Source organism: Diadema antillarum, unplaced genomic scaffold, assembly GCF_040938485.1.
Source record: "Diadema antillarum isolate AM-2024a unplaced genomic scaffold, OU_Dant_1.0 seq00000204_RagTag, whole genome shotgun sequence".
In the NCBI taxonomy this organism is placed as follows: domain Eukaryota; kingdom Metazoa; phylum Echinodermata; class Echinoidea; order Diadematoida; family Diadematidae; genus Diadema; species Diadema antillarum.
The window spans coordinates 679398-702199 of NW_027271263.1; the positions used below are offsets into that span (position 1 = coordinate 679398).

The following is a 22802-nucleotide window of genomic DNA, read 5'->3' on the forward strand; positions in this document are numbered from 1 at the left end:
TGTAATCCAAAAATTGATAATCATAACAATGGTCCAATAATTATCCTCAATTCATCTTTCTTGGAATGTATTAATCAGTCGATGCCAAGGTAAGCAGGGTTACATTGTTGATAGCTAGGTCACCTTCGAGAAACTTCCACATATCCTATATATGATTGAAGAATTACATATCAAGGGTAGATTTAATTGTTATATGACATGTGTTGTTAACAATTGAAGCTGAATTCCTACTTCATTTGAATTCTTCTTTGTTTGCTTGTTGTTTCTTGGAAAATGACCACTGCAATCAACGAAAAATCAAAATGTTCACAAAATATGAAACTCACGGTTGTAAGACAGTAGTACTTCCGGTTCATCGTCCTCATAAATGTCAACCGCTGATACGAGATTGACCTGAACACGGACAGACGTTTTGAAATATTAGATTCGAATCACGTGGTGTTAAATAAACAAGGACAGAAGTATAATATTTCCAAACGACACTGCATTGATTTAGTATAATCATGGTATTATATGCAAATGTTATGCTTTAATTCTTATTGGAAATGAAAAATAAATGAAATGAAATACCTAAAATGAAATTCCCTGTTCTGAGGAAACAGTGACATCGACCTCGCAATCACTCCCTCTCTCTCTCTCTCTTTCTCTAATATGTATATAATATATATATATGCACTTTTATACGCATACATGTATTTGACATGATATCTTAAAATCCTACTTCCTTTAGTCAGTGGCGTAAGAATACATCTTTTAAAATCAATCCTACAGTACGATGATAATATTCATGTAAGTCCCTATATTACATGCGGACATTCCGTTCTTTCGGTGGAATGCCCTCCTTGGTATTTGCTATAAATAGTGTCTATGAGGGGGAAAATGTTTACTCGGCGGACCCGTTGAGAATTTGCACTTATAAACTGATCGAGTGGAAGTATAAAGATATTCGATGCGTCACAAACAGGCCAAAAATTAATAATATTCGAGACATAACGTAACCTGATACTGTGACATGCTGATAATTTGATGAGCTACCCGTATATTGAATTGATTACATTGGCACTGCTGTTGTTATTATCACTGATATGTGTATCCGTGAAGTTCATAATTGGTAAATTTGATTATCATGCCTTTTCAGCACATCTGTTTTCTGCAAAAAGGGTGAATTTACAGGGAATGCTCTGGTAGCCAGATTGGGTTCTCGTCCCATGTTTTTCAGTGTTATCGGGCGTTGGCTTTAATTTTATCGGAAACTGAATTTGGCTGGGTAATTTCATCAAGGCTCTCTGCAGGCAGCTTGAATTCCGCGCAGATTGAATATGAATAATACGGTGTATACAAATCAAAATCAAATTCCGCAGTCGTTACTCTCCAAGATGAAAACTTTGCTACATCAATGAACAACCCTTGTGTTTATTTGTGTGTTCCTCAAATTACAGAGCATTATTTCCAGGAAGACACTACGCTTCAGGGCACTTTTTGCTAGTTAGATCAAGTGTCTGTGAGTACATCCATATTTACTTTTACAAAAATGATTGAATAAATAAATAAATAAATAAATAAATGAATAAACAAATAAATAAATAAATATAACAAACAAACAAATAAATAAATGAATAAAGAATAGATAGATAAATAAAAAAAGACTTCTGTTAAAGAATGCCTAATTTGTAAATCTTACAGGTTAAAAAAAAACCTGAATTTTGTCTCTTCCCCAAGAGCCTTCAAAGTTTCATCCACTACCTCACACATGTATAATACTCTTTCTTCACGACTGATACAGTATACTCCATACTTCCAAAATTGTTGCTCTTGAGTGGGGCTCCATTCCATGTCTCTATTGTGGTACTGGGTACTTATTACCTGACGTATGACACACCCGCAGGTTTCGAGTTTGTGTCATTTTGTATGTGAAATGTGGAAAGGAATCTGAATAAAATTATTTCATTCCATAACCCATTCAAGAGCATCAATTTAAATGGAAAATGAATGGCACACACTGATGATGTGAGGAAAAGACGGACTGAGGAAGAGAAAGAATGAGGGAGAGAGGAGTGGAGGAGTGAAAGAGGAAAAAAAAGGAAGAGAATTATAAAAGAGAAATATATCGTATGTCACTGTGTGTGTGGGAGAGGGAGAGGGATATATAAAGCGAGAGAGAGATAGAAAGATATAATATATCTATATATTTCTATCATATTGATATATTACGGGTGAATGAGACAGAGATATTCTCACCTTGTTTGCATCTACCATGTGTAACCTGAAGGTATCCCCGTTCTTCTCATTAATGAGATCAAACTGATGTCGATAGCCGACCACGATGTGGTTATCGCCGTGCCCGCCGTCGATCAGACACATCAGGTTGGGCACGTCACCAGCTGACAGCTCCTGCAAGTAGACAAATATGATATTCCTATATGAATACACATACTTACAGATATATACACACATACATACATTCATATATATATTTATACATGAAGGTAATGTGTATATCATATTCACATAGGAATAAGAATTAGGAAGTTATGAGTTATAACAGATTAGCTAGTTTTCACCGAAAAAAAAGTTCTTGCAAAACAGTTCTCACAACTTGCTACATTATAGTTTGTACACAAAATCTTGATATTTCTATTTTGCTTTTGTTGTTGCTGTTGTTTGTTGTTGTTGTTCAAACGCAATTACGACCCAGCCTCAAATCTTGATCTGTCTTACTGATAATTTATTTAGCCAAGAATTATAGAATAACACATTTTACCCATCTATAGCAAAAAATGAAATTTTGATTTTTTTTCCAACACGATCAATGATAAATTGTGAGATGATGACAGTGTCAGATCATTCATTTACATAATCATATAAACTGTCCGAGAACTGTTGTACAAATCATGCAAATAGTAGCTAATCTTTAACAATTCATAACATCCCTATTTTTAATCCGATTTTGATAAACTTTTCACGGTCGTGCTCGTAAATTGTTCGTCTTTTTTAAGTCAAGTTATTGCTGCTGGTTCAGAATTGTCCTTTAACATAAACGTTGATGCGTCTATCGAAGAAGAATTATCTTTGCTCAACCTCGTCATATCTATCAAAAGTGATTTTAAAGCTGGTAGGGGGAGATGGTGGGGACTTTCCCCTTCGTGAACGTTATAACAGGGGGAAATCCCCTGTGGTCGGGACTCCCCCATAGACCACAAACTTACTCTGGTGAACTGAAAGCCTTCTACTGTGTCCGTGTCTGCCGCCTTGCACCATGCAGACCAGGCCGCGTTGTGTTTCCATGTCATCAGCACCAGCTTCTTCCCTACGGCGATCACCATCCGAAGGTGGCTTCCGCCCGGCCGGCTGACGGCAAAGAGATGGCAGCCTATCGATGTCGTCATAATGGAGGGAAAATGACGTCATGATATCAGGTCGAGGTAGACAAAATTCATATTATGGATTGTGTTTTTTGCATCATTCCATACTGGATCGAGGTTCTACTCTCCGACTTAACCGTCAAAAATGAATAATGGCACTTATGACTGATATTGCTTTTGTGATCGCTAAGGTCAAAATCATCTTGAACGAAATAGCTTGTGCTGGAAGGTTGTTCCTATGGTCACGTCCCATCTGATGGTCCAGTCAGGAATATCATGCTATGAGCGCGGAATAGATTTTAGTTTCCTGTGGTATCTATAGCCTTAGATCTAATGGTTTGTGCGGCATGTAATCAAAGACAGGACCCTGGATTCAAGACCTACCATGACACTCATGTCAAGGAACAAATGAAATACTCGATTGCGCTGCCCCTTTTCAGTATATCACGTAATGCCTTTGGTCTTTCATGTATCATGACCGTGCATAGGCACCTGTACAATCCTCGTGATTATGTCATTTGAGTGGGCTGGCAGCCTCTTTACACTAAATGGAATAGTCCAACTTACCCTTTGACCTCTCGATCTTGTGGTTCCTACAGTCATTTTTAGTCCTCACCATCCCCTCGTTCTCTTCACCCTCAAAGTCTGACAGCCGAAACACGTAGATGCGGCCGTCTTTGCCTGTAATAGCGTGGAGAATAAGACGAATAGTGATGATTTTACAAATCAGGTGTGACTTAAACAATGTTTGGTATTAAGCGTTCGGAGTCAAATGTGGATAGAGCACACGATATGCTCGATCAAGGTGATATATTTTGTGCTCATTAAAATGAAGCCCTTCGTGAAACCTATATAAATTAAAAAAGAGACAAAGTAACATTTAAGATATTAAACTCATATAACTGAGTTGCTTATATCCTTAAAGGATGAAATAAACGACTAGCACCCCAATACAGCGGTGGTTAAATCAAGTCCACACGAAACTGTTATCAAGGATCATCAACTTGTATATCTATGAACGTTTGACCACAAATTGCGACGACACAATATATAGTGCAACAGTCTGGAATGAGTGAGAGTTTGACTGCAAGTAAAAAAGTCATCTCCAGCAATGTTTAATAAGATTTTACGTTGGCAACCCCATCATTAGTAGTGGTGTTTTAAAAGAATGACGTTGGTAATAGAAATGTTGAAAAAAAAGGACAACAACCTCAGCAGCCATTGGCTCTTCCCCCACATCTATTGACAATCAGCTCTAGCTGTGGTTAAAGGGAAAATCCTTCCCATGAGTGGAAATAGAATAAATACAACGAAATAAATAAAATCACGACTGCGGAAAGCCTGGTGGGAGATAACCCTTTCGAGGACAGCGTGACAACTTCCAATCAGCCTGGAACCAGCATAAACAAGAACAGTCTTCAATGACACAGCACAATGACAAAAATATTGATGATGAGTCAAGCCAAAGAGACGAGGTCTCGAATGAAGCATCTTGGCATCAAGTTACCTTTGTCTGCTCGGGCGAGAAGCAGCCCGTGGGCCTCCACCACACTGAGCTGCTTGAAGGACACTGTCTTGTCAAAGATCATCCGAGGACTCAGCCCCTCTGGATTCAAACAACAAGACATCATATTTTTTCAATTTTCAATTCAATTCAATCCATTTATTTTCATCTTCTTTTCCGACAAAATATAACACATAATGAATCAGGAATTATATCATAAACATATACATTCGACTTTGCAAAGGATAAATGATACAGATAAACATATGCATGCATACTAGCAAAAATACAAAGTTATGCTTCAGTTGAGAAAAAAAATATTCAAAAACTCATTTTACGAAATGAGGAAAGACCATCAAATTGCAAAGAAAAAAAAATAAAGGCAATTATTTAATGTACAAAAAGAGTGTGTACTAAGAATCGTTTATCATACAAACAAAATGGTCATCTCAACTCCGCAGCTGAGATGTCAGTGTGAAAGTTCAACAATATATTTCAAAATCAGTCGCTCAGTGCGTACGTTGTACTTGAAGGTTAACAGCTAGTTATTATCTTCTCACCAATGAATCAATCCTTAAAAAAGAGAGATGATGAAATCATAATATGAATTTTTCAATGTAAAATCTTGTTGCTTGTGTAGAACGATTATCTTTCTAGAATTGGCATCAACGATTAATTTCAATTGGTTTAAACCGACTTACGTCTATGGCGTGGAATCGTTATGGAGGTTCTACGGCATAAAGAATACATATCGTATTGACAAAACAACCACTGTACAAAAGACGACAGCAGACCAAACCAAAAACAACAACGACAAACACAGCACAAGTTCCAATACTAAGATAAAGAATAAAGAAAAGATATTTCTTCGTTTTACAGCCTTACCTTCGATGATGAAGACTCCCGACTCTGTACCGACAATGAGCTTATCACCTGTTTAGAGGAATTGGAATAATTGGAGTTAGAGGAAAGAGGACATCTATTAACATACTCTCGAGAGAGCGAGGGTCTGTACAGATATCAAACATTAATCCTTGAAGATAATAGATTTATATACCATGGAAAGAATTCGAGTTGACTATAGGGAGTAAGGATACGATATATGGTGCTTCATAGTAACATGATTTAAAGGGATCGTACAGTTTTGGTTGAGACCTAATTTCAGGTTTCTAACATTTTTTAGTGAGATAATCAGAAACCTCTTATGAAATATGAAAGAGCATGTAATTCTATGAGGAATTCAACGTTTATTTGATGAAAATTGGTTTTGAAATGGCTGAGATAGCTAAAAAGAGCGATTCTACTAAAGTGTGGGACCCACACTTTATCACGATTGCTTTGTTTTACTTTGTTTTTGGATGTTTCAGTCATTCCAGACCCGATTTTCATCAAATAAACTTTGAATTCCTCTTAAAATGGTATGCTCTGTACTATATAATAAGTGTTTTCTTGGTATCTCGCAAAAAGTTAAAAGCCCAATTCTCATCTCCACCAGTACTGTACTATCCCTTTAATATATAAAGACGACTGAGAGGTTAACACTGACAGGACCACCACCTGTGACCACCCTATACACCTTATGTAGTTCAGTTATCAATGTTAAGGAAAGGGTTAAGTTCACAATCGACGTCATTAACAAAACCGTGGTACTATTTCTAAAATAGATATGAGGTGCACGATTTGTCTGTAACTCCTTGAAGATGAAAACGAAATGAATACAACTTGCGTCATTTTGTCTAAATTAGCACTGAATCGATTGATTATAAATAATATAACTCATTATGTTCAAGAAGATAAGATACACACATACACATCCACACGCACACCCACACGCAAACACACACAAACATACACATACATGTCAAAGTGTAAGCGTACTAGCTGTGTGACAGAATGACATGACAGTCTCTGACTTACCCCATGAATCACCGCACACAATCTCGAATAAGAAGTCGTTTTGAATGCACTGTGGCTCCCACGGCTGTGTGTCAGGGAGAAAAAGAGTGAAGCAAAGATAAGTTTCACGATGGTGATGGAAATTCTTTTCCCAAGGCCTCATACTTTTTGGAACCATCTTGAGAATTCAAGCTCATTGGTCATATGGAGAGCTGACTTTTGAATGAGATTATGTTTCAGCTCAGCTTACAACACTTGCATGATTAATCATTTGCATCATAAAGTGTTATATAGATGTTGATAATAGTGATAAATGCACATACATTCATAAAGAATTAAAACACATACATTTTTCTCCCACCTTCTATATGTAAGTTGGATATTATATTTGTGTGAAGCGCTGTCATACGTGTTCACTCATTGTAAGAGCGCTATATAAGTAAGCATATTGTATTGTATTTATATGCACATGACATAAATACATGAAACTTGAATGTAATATCTGCATACAACTTGTATGTTAAGTAACACATTGGTGACAACTTTAGCCTTAAATTTTGTTCTCTCGTTCGAGTATAGTTGTCATACCGTGAGAAATACGCAATTCATGTTCTCAAAAAAAAAAAAAATTGTCGAATAAAAAACCTTAGAAATAACCAGCAAACACCTGGGAAATGTATGTCGAAAAGGCTTGACGTACAAGCAACGATTACTTTGTTGGCACTATTCTGCGCCATCGAAGATTACACCATCGTTATCCTTGTATAAACATACCCATACTATAATACTAGAGACAAAGGGGGAGAATAGAAAGGAACAAGCTCATGCATGATAATACTTCCAGCATACCTCTCGTTTGAGCAGACTAGTCGTTGCGAGACTCGTGGGGGCGTCTCCTTTGACGATAGTCTTGAGTTTAAGCACCTATAACCACAAAGAAAATGATTAAAAACCAATCAGAGGTAAAGCAAACGTTTGCCGAGTGGTTGAGTGATAAATCAGCAGAAAAACCGCAGCGTCGGGGAGAAAAACAATGGATTGATATCCCTTTCCATGTCAGTAAGCTAGAATGCAATGACCGCGAGACAGATGGCTGAAATTGGGCATTTTTATTATTTCATTCCGTTTTTGCGTTTATCGTCTTTCAATCAAAACAGCCGTCTTCAGTCCCACTAATCTGAAGGAAGTTTTTCCCTCACCGGTGTCATCAACCTCTTCCCTATGCTGTTCAACTGTAAGGATGTATAACTGAAGGCGATTTTGATGATAAGTCATGTGACCAGTGGAACTTCGTCTCCACGCAACGGCCTCGACTGGAGAGCAATTAAAAATCAGCCAGTGTCGTCTGCAAACACCAGCTGCGCAACGCGCCACTTGAGCCTCAAACCTTTTTCTGTGCCCTTGAGTCTAATGTGCACAAATTTTACACACACTCCTACGGGGAGAAAAATAAACGTGGTACACGGAGGGTTAAACCCCATATCGAAAGAACTCAAGGCAGTCTTGTTTCACATTATCTTCACATTCTAAGACCTTTCCAAGAGTGACGTTCTCAGTTGCCTCGCGCGTCTGTCACACAGCGTGAGAGGATGTGAAGCGACATGTATAGTCTTGAAAAGTCGTTTTCATGTAACGAATGAAAAAAAAAAGTTTGTTTTCGACAAGATATCCTACATCCCGACAGCAATGTGCAAACTACATTTCTTTCAGCACGTTCAGGAGAATAAAAAGTTAGTTCCATGCCCTGGATCTTTGGGATCGATTTTCTTTTTAAACGTTCTACTTTTGGCGATGTGCATGGGGTTGATCGATGGCGAGCATAAGGAAAAGAAATGTTCAGCTTCATACTCCCCTTGAACATGAAACAATTTCCTTTATTTTTGGACACAATTATACTAATTGTCTTTACCTGTCCTATTCTGACAAATTCAGCCTGTCTTGCTTCTTCCTTCTTACTCCGCCAGCCCCAGACGGGGTCAGGGATGACGTCACTGAATGACCTCTTGTTCAGCATGTTTTGCTGCAAAACAACATCGAGACAGCACGGGGGAAAAGAAATCACGCTGATTTATTTTAAGATCATTATTTTCAGAACATTGGACAAAAATAACATTTGAAGAACATGTTAGAAACTTTTATAGACAAATATAGACGCATAACAAATAACAGGTTCAGCAACGCTCACCTATTATCATAACACTCAAAGTCACAGGTGCGCCACACAACCAAATAAAAAAAAAATGTAACGATCATTGCTTTGAAAGTTTGAGAATAACAACTTATTTTGTCGACTTCGCTAAGTAAAATCAATTAACCCTTTATACAGCAATGACTCAAATGTGCACAAATTTCACGCAAACCTATGGACAGGCAACACAATCTGCTATGTAGAGGGTTAAGCAATGAACTCTGATGATTTGAGTCTGAAATGCCGCTCTTCAAGAAATGTGTTTCAAACCAAACTTTAGCAGACGACAGAAAGGGGGAATTGGCGGGAAGAGACGAGACGAGAAGACGACATGGCATGAGAAGACAGGAGGTGGACTGAAGTAATCACCATGGTGATCTGCCTCTATAATTACCTTGTTTGTTTCTTGCATCATGTCCTGTTGCAGGTTCTTAATTAACATTTCCAGAGTACGTTGACGCTTGTTGGCAAAGATAGGCGTGTTGAAGGCAGCTTTCTCCCCGTTGATGACTAAAGAAAAATAATGATTGTAATTCAAATCTTTTCGTTGCATTCTTATTTTCCTTAGGACCTACCCCAACAAGCATAATTCTGCTTATGCGACTTTATGTGTGGGTTCCCCAACACATAATCTTAAAGGACAAGTTCACCTTCATAGACATGTGGGTTGAGTGAATGCAGCAATATTAGTAGAACACATCAGTGAGAGTTTGAGCAAAATCGGACAATCCGTTCAAAAGTTATGAATTTTTGAAGTTTCTGCTCACTCACGGCTGGATGAAAAGACTACTATAGCTTGTGATTTCACATGAGTACAACGATATAAAGAAAGAATAAAGAAAAATCAACATATTTCCATTTTTCTCGCATAACAAAAGAACATTCGACTTCTCTCTTTCAGAAGGCAGGGGGAATAATATTAACCTTAACATACGTCAGTAGCAAGTCGAAGAACTGTGCACTTTATTCAAAAAGTACAGTTTTGTGAAATTCTCTTTTTATTTTCCTTATATAGTTGTACACATGTGACATCATACACTGTAGTAGTCTTCTCTTCCAGCAGTGACTGCGCAGATGCTTAAAATATTCGTAACTTTTGAACGGATTGTCCAATTTTCCTCAAACTTTCAGTGATATGTTCTACTAAAATACGGTGATCGTGCTTTTTCTACAATTGCCCCTTCTCTCTGGAATTCTCTACCCGCCTATATACATCAAGCCACTTCCGTTAATCAGTTTAAGATTCTGCTTAAGACTTATTTTTTTAGTAGATAGTTCTTTGGAATAGTCCAGTTGTGGGTCGGTCGATGGAGGTGCACACTGATTTTGATTTTCATTATTTATCGTAATTATACACTGTATCTATTTTTTTTTTTTTGGTATGTTTGTACTTGTATTTTGGTATTTTGGTATTATTCTGGTATAGATATTAATTTTTCCGGTAAACTGTGCGCTTAGAAACATCGGTATTAAGCGCCTTATAAATGTATTGTATTATTATTATTATTATTATTACTAATATTGCTGCATTCTCTCAATCCTTATGTATATAAAGGTGGACTTGTTCTTTAATCCACCAATATGATTGTAACGAACTTTAGACTGATTTAAGTTCATATGTATATTTGGTCGTGAAATATCGTTTCAAGTCTCTATATACTGAATTTACAAAATTAATATTCTTTACTTTTCATTGATTTCTGGATATATGTTCCAAATACAACACCGTATAATTGGTGTGGAAACTTAATAAATGAAATGAAATATAACAATATTTCCATACGATTTATTTGTGCCAAGCTTCGTTCCCGTGAGCATCAAATGTTTTTTTTTTTGATGTCGTTATAGCATTGTTCTTCATCGTATCATATTGCATAGCTAAGTGTCGAATTGCTAACATCATACAAAAGGGACTTTATCAGATGCAAATCATTGATATTAGATTTAAGTATCGAATATACGCTTGTCAGGACAGAAATATAACCTCAGGCATCGCATAGCACTGCAAAGAGAAAGATTGTTTGTACGTGGGGGAGAGGGCTCTATACGTGCTAAGGAAGAAAATTGTATGATGAATATCACACATACAGTATATCGAGACTAAAGTGCGTGTAAGTGTATGATACGTGTATGTGTTTGTGTGTGGGTATATATGAAGTGTGTTCATCCAATATCACTGTTTCCTTCTTGTAACTATTGGTTGCTTTGTAATGAACGTTTTTGGTATCTCTTTGCCCAAGTAAAAAGTAAATAACATAATTTTACTTCAATAAAAACAACACCTTCACTTTATTGGGATAATATTTGTGAAACTCAGTACGATATGCATATTGGGATGAGTGAAATTCAGTTATTAAAAGATAATAATGGGTTATTGGAAGAATACAAACATCAATTTAAGACAAAACATTTCATAAAACGATTCGGCAAATTGACGTTTCACCTTAAGCAGAGAAAAGGAGAAAGACGAGAGGAGAGCTTCCTTACTGTCATACTATCCCGTTAGCTTTGGGGTCAGGTCTTCGATCAGAAAGGTAAAGCAATTTAAACCTCTGTACACTTTGCAATCGCTATAATATGATAATCGCTTACGTAATTGTTTTGTTCCTAGGATGATACGCTACGTGAGAGAACAGAATTAGTACGTCCCAACAGTTCACGGCAATTCAGCGTTTCAATTCAACGACTTGTGCACTATAACGTTGATTTAAATAGGACGTAATACCTGTAGAGAGTGTGTGTGTGTGTTTTTAAATCGAGTAAAATCTAAAAATACACCAGACAACCCCAGATTATGAGCTTACATCATGCTTTCGTATCCTATACTGCTAATAATAGAAATATCCAAATGAAGGACTGTGCAGAGGCGCGTGGGCAAAAATAACAAATACATGTACTTTTGACAATAATACTGACGTAAGCTGATAATAGAGTCAAATAATCCCATAGAATATGGCCAATTTTATGTGTTACAAGACTCCTTGAAAATCCTACAAATAAGACAGTTCCCGATAATCTAAGATCTTTATCAAATATTCTTCTCAGTCTCACAGTATTTTCAACAGCTCCTCCAGCAAGGACGAAATTTATCTACAACCACTATCTGACTAGCGTCCCCATTTTTGTGTCTGTGTTTCCTTTTGTTTCTGCCTCTTACTATCTATACACTTTTTCTAACTCAACCCGTTTCTCTTGGTGGAGTATTATTCTTTTGCAAGTTTCTTCTGAAAGGATAGGAGTCCTCTTTAACAAGCTCTCATTATATCTAGAAGATAATCTGTTGACTGCTGTTCGAAGTTCGAAAAAAAGCACAAGTGTGGTAGCAAATCCGTCTGAATCTCTTTTTCCCTTGCTATATTAAGCGCGTTAATGTACTGCATTATTATTATCATTATTACACAGGTTTCATTTTAGAGTTCTCTTTTTATCTAATTTGACTGCCTGCAGGTTGCATGTCGTAAGTCTTTACTTGAAAACAACAACAACGAAACAGTACCTTATCAAACAAAAAACAACTACAAAAGAGTCGTGTAGACGCCGAGGAAAAGAAAACAAGGTGAATATGTTTTTCACACTTGTTTTTTTTTACGTTTATCAAGTTGAACTTGTCAATTTTTTGATTACCATGAAGTATGGCTTTGACGTCAGCACAACTATAGTTATATAATTTCTTCCTTTGGCGCGACTTGATGAAGAAGCACTGAAGAAAAGGAAGCCAATGAATATAATTAGTGCAAATCCGAAAAATCGACGCATATGGGAACAGCAACGGGTGTGAGCTGATGATTTCATAAATAATCTTCTGATACAAAACATTTTGAAGTATGATATCTTCACATCATCTGATTTGTATGTGCAAGTGTAAGCAATATCATCGTTTCGTGACAAAAATGTCAAACTTCCGAACATCATGACTTTAATGTTCGATAACACTGAGACCTTCTGCTTGTTTGCTTTTACTATATTGAAGTCAATGTAATATAACGCGACTTTTCATTTAAAGCTCTTTTGCAGTTTATAGACTTATCGAACAAGAAGTAACATAAATCACATCCCAGACGTTAGCTGCTTTGGTTATGACTATAGAGCAGTAATGGGAAATCCAACCTGGCAGAGCATTTCAAGCTAATACATACATAATGAGATCCGATGAAGTTCTTAAGGGGCGGAATGACTTCGGCTGTTTTCACATCAACGTAAAATCACTTAAATCCTCTAGCGACTAAGAGATAAACTAAGCCTATTTACATTTTTCTTAATGCCTCGACGGGTCTCTTACCAAAGCATCATTTTTTTCATTTATTCATTTATTTATTTTGTTCAATGTCACAAGACTACGGGAATGTCAGATTTGATGATGACAATTCATTCTTAATACTTAACTTTCCATTTACCAACCGACTGGATCACCCAGCAGAGCGTATTCAAAAAGTGTATTTTTCCTTTGGCAAAATCTTGGCAAGGCAATTCAGCAGGAAGCAATGGTAAAAATGAGAACACTAAAATGCTGCTGATCAAGCGAAAAAAAAATCCTGTCACTTTTTGAGCTGATTTCTTCCGCTGCTGACATACAGTTAAGATAGAGGGAAAAAAAAGAAAAGAAATAGCCTTGAGTAAAATTCCCGATGCTTACTGCCCACCGGCGTCACCCTAACTTTGCGAGAGAGAGAAGGCACGTTTAATGCAGTGGAAAACCCACTTTCTGCTTGGCAGAGAACTGATCGAAACGCTTGGTGACCCGGTCAGCGGAAGACTCGACAGGCAGGGGATATTTTCCTTCGAATCTACCCATTTTCTGGCTCTTTAGCTCGATTGTTATAAAAACAGAGAAGACGAGGATAAAAAAAGGGACGAACACAGACGACAGTTGTTAAAAAGCGAGGAAAAAGTTGTGAAAATACAGCGCACTCCGACTGACTCGCCATCAAGCATGAAGACAAGCAAGCCAGTGCAGGGCTACAGACTTTACATCACGCCAGATAATTGCTGACATTCCTCTCTCTTGGAAGGAATGAGGAGGTATAGTACCTGAGTGACTGTCGTATTAGTGTGATTTTAGACGTAAGGGGCGCGCCTCGATCTCCTTTTTTGTTTGTTTTTTCACCATAGTTATTCTCACATGATGTCAAACTAGAAATGAAGTCTTTTACTTTAGATGTTTTAATTCACGAGCCCTCTACAATCCTCCAAATTTCATATCTTAATTTGACGTTCACTCTCAGGGAAATGTAATTTTGATTTCACATTTAGGTAACATTTTTACTACGCAACAATAAATTACAGTCATTCGAGGCATGGGAAAGACCAAACAAACAAACAAAAAAAAAAACCACCCACAAACAAACAAACAAATAAACAAACAAAAACGCATCTTACAAAATATCTATGATCTGTTGTGGCTTGTGAGTGTGTGATGTACTTATTTTGTATTGTAGCAGAAATGCATGTTGTACTTGCAAGTAATTTTACTTCGCTTACAGTTGCTCTGAATCAAGAGTATCATATCCTGTTTTGTATCATATTAATTATCATATCCTATTTTCACTTATGCTGATGATAATTTCTTAATTTTCTCATTGTATTTTGTAGTGGTTTTTACATGAAACACCAGCGACAACATAGGCCAAAATTCTCAGGTGAAGCAATACATCTGATATTCTTCGCTTTCATTTCGCGATATTTATCCCTCAATCTCAAGAACTTACCTTTGATGATATTTCTTCTTTATTCATGCTTTCCTTGCATGCATTGTTTGATTCTCGTTGGAAAATTTGTTACAATAATACTCTTTCATGCACACCATATACACTTTTGAAATGGATACAAGCAATATAGTAAACAAGTGAAACAAAAGTTTTTGGGCAAGGCAACTCACGTTTGACTAGCAGAAAATCTCTGAATGCTTGATGGTCGTCGAACACGGCGGGGGCAGGCAGGGGTGGACCAAATAAAGGCACTGATTCTTCAGAATACACTCGTAACCTTCACGAAAGAACAGAAAGAGGAATTAGATTGACCGATCTCAGGAGAAAGAGAGACGAGGGTGGGGCATGGAAGAAGTTAAAATATTCCACTAACAGGTGTATGTTGATGGACTTCTAGAAAGGCAATTAAATGACAATGTTGTGCAACTCAAGTTCCTCCGCCCTGTCGAGAACACGACAGATCTGGACATGTTTTGCGAAAGAATGAAGACATAATGCACATTTCATCAACAGAATATAGGAAATTTCATCGATATTTAGAGATAACAAACTGAATCAAACTTTAGTTAAACTCCTTAAGGCCTCTCCTACCAATATTCATACATTAAAAAAGCTCGAAAATTGTAATTGTTTCTTTAAGGTACAATAATTCAACAGGGTTGATTAAATGTTGTCGATGGTAGCACACACATCACACCAACTTACCTGTAAGTATCATTGTTCTTGTTGTACGTCACCAAAGCAAATATGTCTGGATTAAACAAAAGAGTCAAGAATGATTTGTCCAATCGTTGTGCGGGAGAATGGTTCTTTATCAGAACATTATTGATTGATCGAAACAAAAAGATATGTTTATCAAATAAATGAATAAAGATCAGTTTTATCATAAACCAAATGTCATTTTTGTAAGCAAATGTACATTCCACCTTATCAACTCTTCCATCTCGAGTCGGATAAGGCGACCTTTTTTGCAGCTTCTGTTCATAATAATTATGATGAATGTCTAAAAGTTCTTTCTGCTGTCATATACGTATATCTTGCTACTTCTACTGATCAGATGTCCAGATCTTAAAGAAATATTTTCCAAGCTTATACTTTTGCTTTTAAAGTGTCCTACATGTCATTATGCTTCAGCATTCGATTTTACACTGCTTATGACACTATCCGTGGTCTCTTGAGTAAATTCCATAATAGATGCACGGTAATGCGATTAGCCAATATACGTGCAAGCAACAAGACTTCCGTCGACATGGAGTATGTTAAGGATACGGGTAAAGTGTGACCTAATCATGGAAGGCTTGAAGAACATTTCCTCTTCCGCGTCATCGGTCTCCATGTACACGATAGTCACAATGTCATTTCCAACGTGTCGCTTTCTCTCGACCTAGTATGGGAAAGAAATATGGATTCTTACACCAGATTGCCAAATCTCTTGAAACAGTTTCATAGAGAGTTGTAGTCATTGGAATCTGTCATAATAAAGAAAATCAAAATGTGTTTATTTGTTATGAAAATGAGACAACCCCCCCATGATTTCTACAAACGCTTGGTAAAATGAGCAGTCGGGTCACACTCGCAGTGACCAGAGAACATTGCCATGTTTGGCAAGCCTTTCCCTTTCAGCATTTGTTTGCCTATTCATTGAAACACACTGAAAGTTTGGAATATTTCTGGTCATAATTCATTTTATCAAGGTACCTTTCAGTGAATCTGTCCTTCATGTCAAAATATCAACGTCACCATGTATGTTGTTGCCTTGACAACATTAAACAATGTCGATTATACAACCATACCGGAGGAGTGTATACGAAAAGTTATTTGCAGCATCCTAATCTGTGCTGCATTTTGGTCCAATAACTTAATAAATGAATTAATCTCAGACAATGCAGTTGCTCCAGGAGCAAGAGATACGAAATTGTGCAGAAATCTCTTCTCCCATAGAAAGCGTGACTGCCAGGAATAGGATTTCATCCGATGGTGGAACAGACATTTGGGTGACGTTTGGAATAAATTTGAACCTAAAGCCATGATGTGAAAACAGCTACACTTGAAACAATATAACAATCACTTAGGACCACTGTCTTCCTACCTCTTCCTTTCTATCACTTATTATCTCTTTCTATTCCTGTTTGTTTTCTTTTTACTCTTTATCTCTCTCCCTATATCTCTGTAACATTTTTTTTCTTTTTGCTCGTTGCTATTTCCTTTCTCCTTTGGTCCTTCAATATCATTTTGTTCCTCTTTCTGTAAAAACCGATCTCTTTCTTCTCCGACACCATCAATCCCAAGACATCGCTTCTTCACTATTTTGCTCTAGGAGGAAATATCTTGTCTACCGGATTACAGATGTTTCGTTAAATATCAAAGTTTGCAATGATTCTGGCTTGTTTCAGGACGTCCTTGTTAGATAGAGCACCTGCCCAAATATTCGAACAATAATTACATCCATGTGATTTTCCTCGAGCATAATGCTTCAGAGATATTGTAAGTGTTGATAGTTATCTGTTATCATAATAAGTGAAAAGATATTGAAATCGCCCAAATCTGAAGGCATGCAACACGACATTCTTTTGCGTTCTGACATGCATTCCATTCGGCCTTGGAATTGTAAAGGTGCAAAAATGCAATTTCCTGCGGAAATTAAAGAGTGTCAGCACTGACATTTTGACATTGCACCAGGCAATCGCCATGGAATGAGATTCTATTTTCTCCAAGATATTTTCCTCTACAGTATAAGTCAAATATAAGTAAACAAGCTCAGTCAGCTTGAGCACCAAACCTTTCGAATATTAATCGTTCAGAAGAAATTCAATATTTTTTTGTCTAAATACTTCTACTACAAAATACTACTAGTATAGCATTTTCACTCTCTTTCTTTCTCTTCCTCTGTTTCTCAGTAGAAAAAAATAAGGGTTTATAAGAAACCTGAATGACAATTACTGCAGTGTGGGTAATAAAATCAGTTTTTTATTCTGCTGCCAGTTAAGGAGGAGCCGAATTTCATCATGAATGCGAAGTATTTTCCATTGTACGAATAAGCCTACATGACATGGGGGGTGGGGGGACTAGTTAACCTTAGTAGGGCCTAAATCAACCAACACCTCGAGAATGAATAAAAAATGAAAGTGTTAGATTTGGTTAAAGCCTTCTGAAAAAGTAAAGATCATAGTAACATAACATCTGACGCTCTACCTTTTTTACGTTATGAATTATGACTAAAAGTTACAGATATTTATAAACGTCTTAAATCTGCCGGCAAATTGATTTTATCATCAATCTCTCTGTGATTAGATACCCAAAGACTAATTTGTAAAATTACATTAAATTACTTGTAAAATTACACTAAATTACTTGTAAAATTACTAGTACACTAAATTACTTGTAAAATTATACCAAAATAGGGAAAGTAACTTGCATATTATATTAATCCAAAAAACAAAAAACAAAAAAAAAAAAACAAGTGGAAGGATATGACGTCTTGACCAAAGACTAATCCAATGTGTCTGTATGAAGTTTCTATTAGGCTTGGGAAGGTACTTGTAAATCATCTAGATAGTTTAAAGAAGAGAAGAACTCTTCTCCACTCTGGCGCCTTTTGCTGCTTTTTTACGTCTCCGTCGCGGAGTGAAGTGAGTGAGAGGCGTTGTAAGCAGTGTGTTAAAAGATAGGAAGGCCTCATTCTTGATTCAACTCTACCACTCAATCAGTGCATGCCCACGCACTTCCCTCTACGGGGCGTTTTTCTAAGAGACCATCAAAACAATGAAATGACACACTTGAAGTGTTAGCAGATCAAGACATATACATGCAATTTATTGTAGTACAGTGTACCACCTTGCCGCGTTACCATTCAAGCAATCTTTGCTTACTTGTATGTTTCACAAAATTGCCAATTTATTGATTTATGATTTCTTGGGTTTTTTTTCCAGTAAACAATAGAAACAATAAGTATATAGAGCGGAATAGATTTTCAGTGATTATCTGTGCCCAGAAATGCATAGATCACCCTACATTTTATTAGCAAATTATCCATACCATGCAGTGACATTATTGGGACGAATCAGTTTTAAAGAGGAAAGTACATCATCTGTGATGAGTTTTGGTGCTAGACAAACGACATCGTCCCTTGTGGAATATCAATTAGATAAAACAAGTACTGCTTCGCCGCTCCTACACACGCTATAAATTCATTCTCCGATTCTCTGAAGGGTTGGATTCTCTTGTGTGCATGGGAATACATTCCATGATCTAATCTGAATCGAATTAGTTTGGATTGGGTTAGCTCAGTCCTGCCCAAGATTTCTTGCAAGGGTGAAATACGCTGGACTTTTTTTCTTACCTGTTGACGATTATCTTTGGAATAAGGCAGCAAGGTAGAAACGTGAAACATGATTTCGTGTCCCTCGTACATCGTGTACACAGATTCTGTGCCCGTTGTGTTATCTGTTTATTGAAATACGAGTAACAAGCAGACGAGAACTTCGTAAACAGACGGTGAAATTAATATTATGATTATACTTAAAAATAAAAAACCCTGCGTCGAAAGTAGGTCTCATATGCAACGAACTATTGCAAGATTATGTTGCAAAGCCTGCATTTCACCGTAAGAAAAAGGAGAAGAAAAAGAAAGAACTAAAATTTAACAGCGGCAAAACAGTCAGTTGATCAATAATCTGAATCAAGAACAAATCAATTTCCCCCAAGAGATTTTTCGAGATATCTTTGCTTAAGTTCTTCGATCGATTATGCTAAATTTCAAAGGTAGAACCTAGGTGAAGCAAATCCGTTACACTGGATTAGGAACATATATTATTTACATGGTATATATAAGGACAATCAAAGGCGAAATTCAACGCAGAGCTTGCAAAAACTTCAAAAATAAGCAGGCATAACATGATAAACGTTGAGACTTTAAGAACACCCCTTACCATGGAGTAGATGAAAATATAAAATCAACTACAGTATTCCAATGCCTATATACTTTGTACATGATGTGCACCGAAAATAAAAACATAGACCAATGATGAAGTTTTTTTCTCTCTCTCTACGTATGTATGTATCATTTTATGTCGTATATTCATGCATTAAGTATTATACATGATATATCACATACAATATATTCTTTATTTTATCATATATATGAACAAAATGAAGGCCGATATATCCTGTGACGTTGCTTTACCGCATTTTTTTTTTCGCCAAGCTTTCGGTCTTCTCGGCCTTGATCGACTGTTACTATTTCGCAATAATCACAATTATGATAAGTCGGCATAGAAAATAAATTAATGACACAGAGATAATCTTAGTTATGTATAAATGCATAGACAGATCACAATAGATATGACAGGAATACGGAAATTAATGAATTCTACATATATTGGGTAGAAGGAGTTGAGTTTCGCTAGAGAATAGGCCTACATTATTGATATATGGTGTGTGTGTGTGTGTGCGTGTGTGTGGGTATGTGGGTGTGTGTGTGTTTGTATGTGTGTGTGTTTGAATGCATGGATGTGTGGGTGTGTGTGATGACGTAGGAAAAGAGAATACAATCAATCTGTCTAATCTTAAGTGCACGGTAAGTCAGGAATATCTTGGGATTTATCTCCTACTTCCTGGACATCTCTTATTAAAGCTCAATATTCCTTCTTAATCAAGTTCGGATTGTGATAATATTTGTGGGAGTCATCCTCCACCTCAATGGACAGGTCTTTGCCCTGATCCCCTCCTCCTCTCTATAAATATCAGTATAGAGGTAAAGACTCATCATTGGGGACCGTAGCCAAATTGCTGGCCTCCAACCTAGATTTATTTTTCACATAAATGATAGCTGCTTTTGATTTTCTATGACCACTGCCGTATCTTCCGGTGCTGGTTATCAAGGCTGTATTGAAATGATAACACTTTATGACGAACGATTCATACAGACAAACAAACAAACAACAAAAAAAAACCTTTCCCCTAAAAACAAACCAAACAAACAAACTTAATGTATTTTCTTTCTTCTCCTATAGAATCTATCATTCATATCCCCACAAAGTTCACAATGAACGGCACTGTGACCTTTATTTTCTTTAAATGCTTTATCTCTAGAATAGAAATAAACTTCATACGAAAAGACATGTATAAAACATGTTGAAATAATATTTCATCATAACATAACAACATATCATGATAGGAGACTCAGGTTTACGGGAAGGCTTCAAATGAAAGGGTTTATTACGGTTAGACCGATTTGGATTTTTCTGCAGATCTGTGTGAAGTTATGTGATGCTAAAGATTACAACTAGTCCGTTATGGCATAGGGTTAGTGTGAGTACAGAACCCCCTAGAGGATTATTTTATTTTGACAGCGACTGAAATGAGGCTGGAGGCACTGGCGTGAGTCCTCGCAGCCGACAAACACTTCACGCCGATCGACATTCAGGCAATCTCTGTGATCGATAGTGCATCAACATTCAATCGCTCAGAATGTGTCTAGGTAGAGCCTTAAAGAGTGTGTCTTCCTTTCCCTCTTGCCATGAAAATACACCTTTTTCCTGATCGTCTACAACTAGAACAGGACTACGGACGACACTTTGTAAATGTTTCGATTTCCTTTTCTTTAACATGTAGGGTCTACTTCCGGAGCAAGTCTTTCCCGCCAAAATGCATGTTGAATATTCATCGCGACTCCATCAAGCGTTGTACGTGACAAGCTCTTACCGGCACAAACTTGATCTCACAGGATAGGACACATAGTGTGGTCTATGAGTGAAAAACAAATTGCATCGGGATGATTATTCAGTGTAGCTGAGCAGCCCTTTTCTAAGAATCGGTGATGGATGATATATCTGAATGAGCGACTGAGTATGGGCATTTTGTGGAGGGATAATCAAAAAAATGGAGCATTATGAACAAGGCGAGATAAAATATTTGGTGTAGACCCATGCAAAGAAAAATACTAGGCATTCGATCTTAACTTCTCCCTAGCAATGTTGGGCCATTGACATATCCGTGCTGAGACATCGCTCGATGCTATTGAGTTGTCCATATGGTAATTCCTTTTCACCGGTATGTGGTCGCAGACTGGAAAAAAAAAAGAAAAGCTAGAGACAATTCTGTAAGGGGTTTTCAATCTTCCTTGAGATCTCGACGGGCCGAGGAAAAGAACGATCAAATTCGAGGCTCTCATCGGGAGTGCAACCCCGTCTCTTTGAAATTCTTCTCCGTTTACGTTTTATCCTCAATGGGCTTCCTTTCGGGTTCGGTAACCATGGCAACACCCTCCTCCCTACTCTTTCTCTCTCCCCTCATCCTCTTCGGCCGTTCATTCGTGAGCATTATTTTACGGCCTGCTCTCACACGAGTCCCCCGCAGCAAAGACCCGCCAAGGTGGTTCATCTTAGCATGTTTTATCACATCTCCCGATTGATCATACTATTTGCCTCACTGTCACTACCAACGCTGCAGGAAAGCTCTCTTTCCATTCTTTCCGCAGGCAGTTGTATCGAACGGGTCGTTTTCAAGAGGAAGAGATGGGGAGAGCAGGAGCGATGGAGAGGGAGAGAGTAGACTGATAGAGGGGATGTCGTTACCAAGCAAGTCATGAAAGTTAAAGAGAGCGGGAGCGTGGGAAAGCGAGATCAGACCGAAGCTCTGAGGGGGCCGGCAGAAGACGTGGAAAGTAGCTCGATCGAGGTAGTGTGAATGACAAAATGTAGGTTATGGCGAAATTTGATTGAAATATGAGCACGAGTGGTGAAACATTAACCATAATAAAAGGGAAGTAATTTAAGGAGTCATGTCCGATGAAACGAGGTACTCGAAGAATACAAAAAGAAGATTGATCATCGGGGTGAGAAACGAGAGAATAGAACATTAATGGAAAAGGACGATGAGCGGGGATGAAAGTTATCCGAAATGTGTAGGAGATGACGAAGAAGAGTATGAAAAAAATGGTTTTAAAATGTGATTAGGTTTAAGTCGTAAAAGAGCAATATTCCCCACGACGATAGTGAAATTAATGGTAGTATTAGTCGTTGTTAGTAATGGTGGTCGTAATTGCAACAGCTATTATGCTTCGTCTACTGATGATATTAAGCAATAACACCTTTTTTAATCAAAAAGCGTTGACATGGTTAAAAGCATTTTCGATTGCAATGTAGATA

The 22802-nt window shown here is 37.3% G+C and overlaps 1 protein-coding gene across 3 annotated transcripts in view; it reads right to left on the bottom strand.

Moving 5' to 3' along the window:
• LOC139728884 (GTPase-activating Rap/Ran-GAP domain-like protein 3) overlaps positions 1-22802 on the bottom strand; it is a 236383-nt gene that overhangs the window by 4379 nt on the left and 209202 nt on the right. For all 3 annotated transcript variants that reach the window (XM_071639821.1, XM_071639820.1, XM_071639819.1), the window contains exons 10-23: positions 18995-19098; positions 15925-16039; positions 15361-15406; positions 14826-14932; positions 9345-9460; positions 8672-8782; positions 7612-7686; positions 6784-6847; positions 5752-5799; positions 4870-4968; positions 3930-4043; positions 3207-3370; positions 2239-2391; positions 327-393 (exon numbers count right to left, since the gene is read on the bottom strand). In XM_071639821.1, the coding sequence (XP_071495922.1) occupies positions 327-393; positions 2239-2391; positions 3207-3370; positions 3930-4043; positions 4870-4968; positions 5752-5799; positions 6784-6847; positions 7612-7686; positions 8672-8782; positions 9345-9460; positions 14826-14932; positions 15361-15406; positions 15925-16039; positions 18995-19098 (1383 nt within the window). The remainder of the gene's footprint in view (positions 1-326; positions 394-2238; positions 2392-3206; positions 3371-3929; positions 4044-4869; positions 4969-5751; positions 5800-6783; positions 6848-7611; positions 7687-8671; positions 8783-9344; positions 9461-14825; positions 14933-15360; positions 15407-15924; positions 16040-18994; positions 19099-22802) is intronic.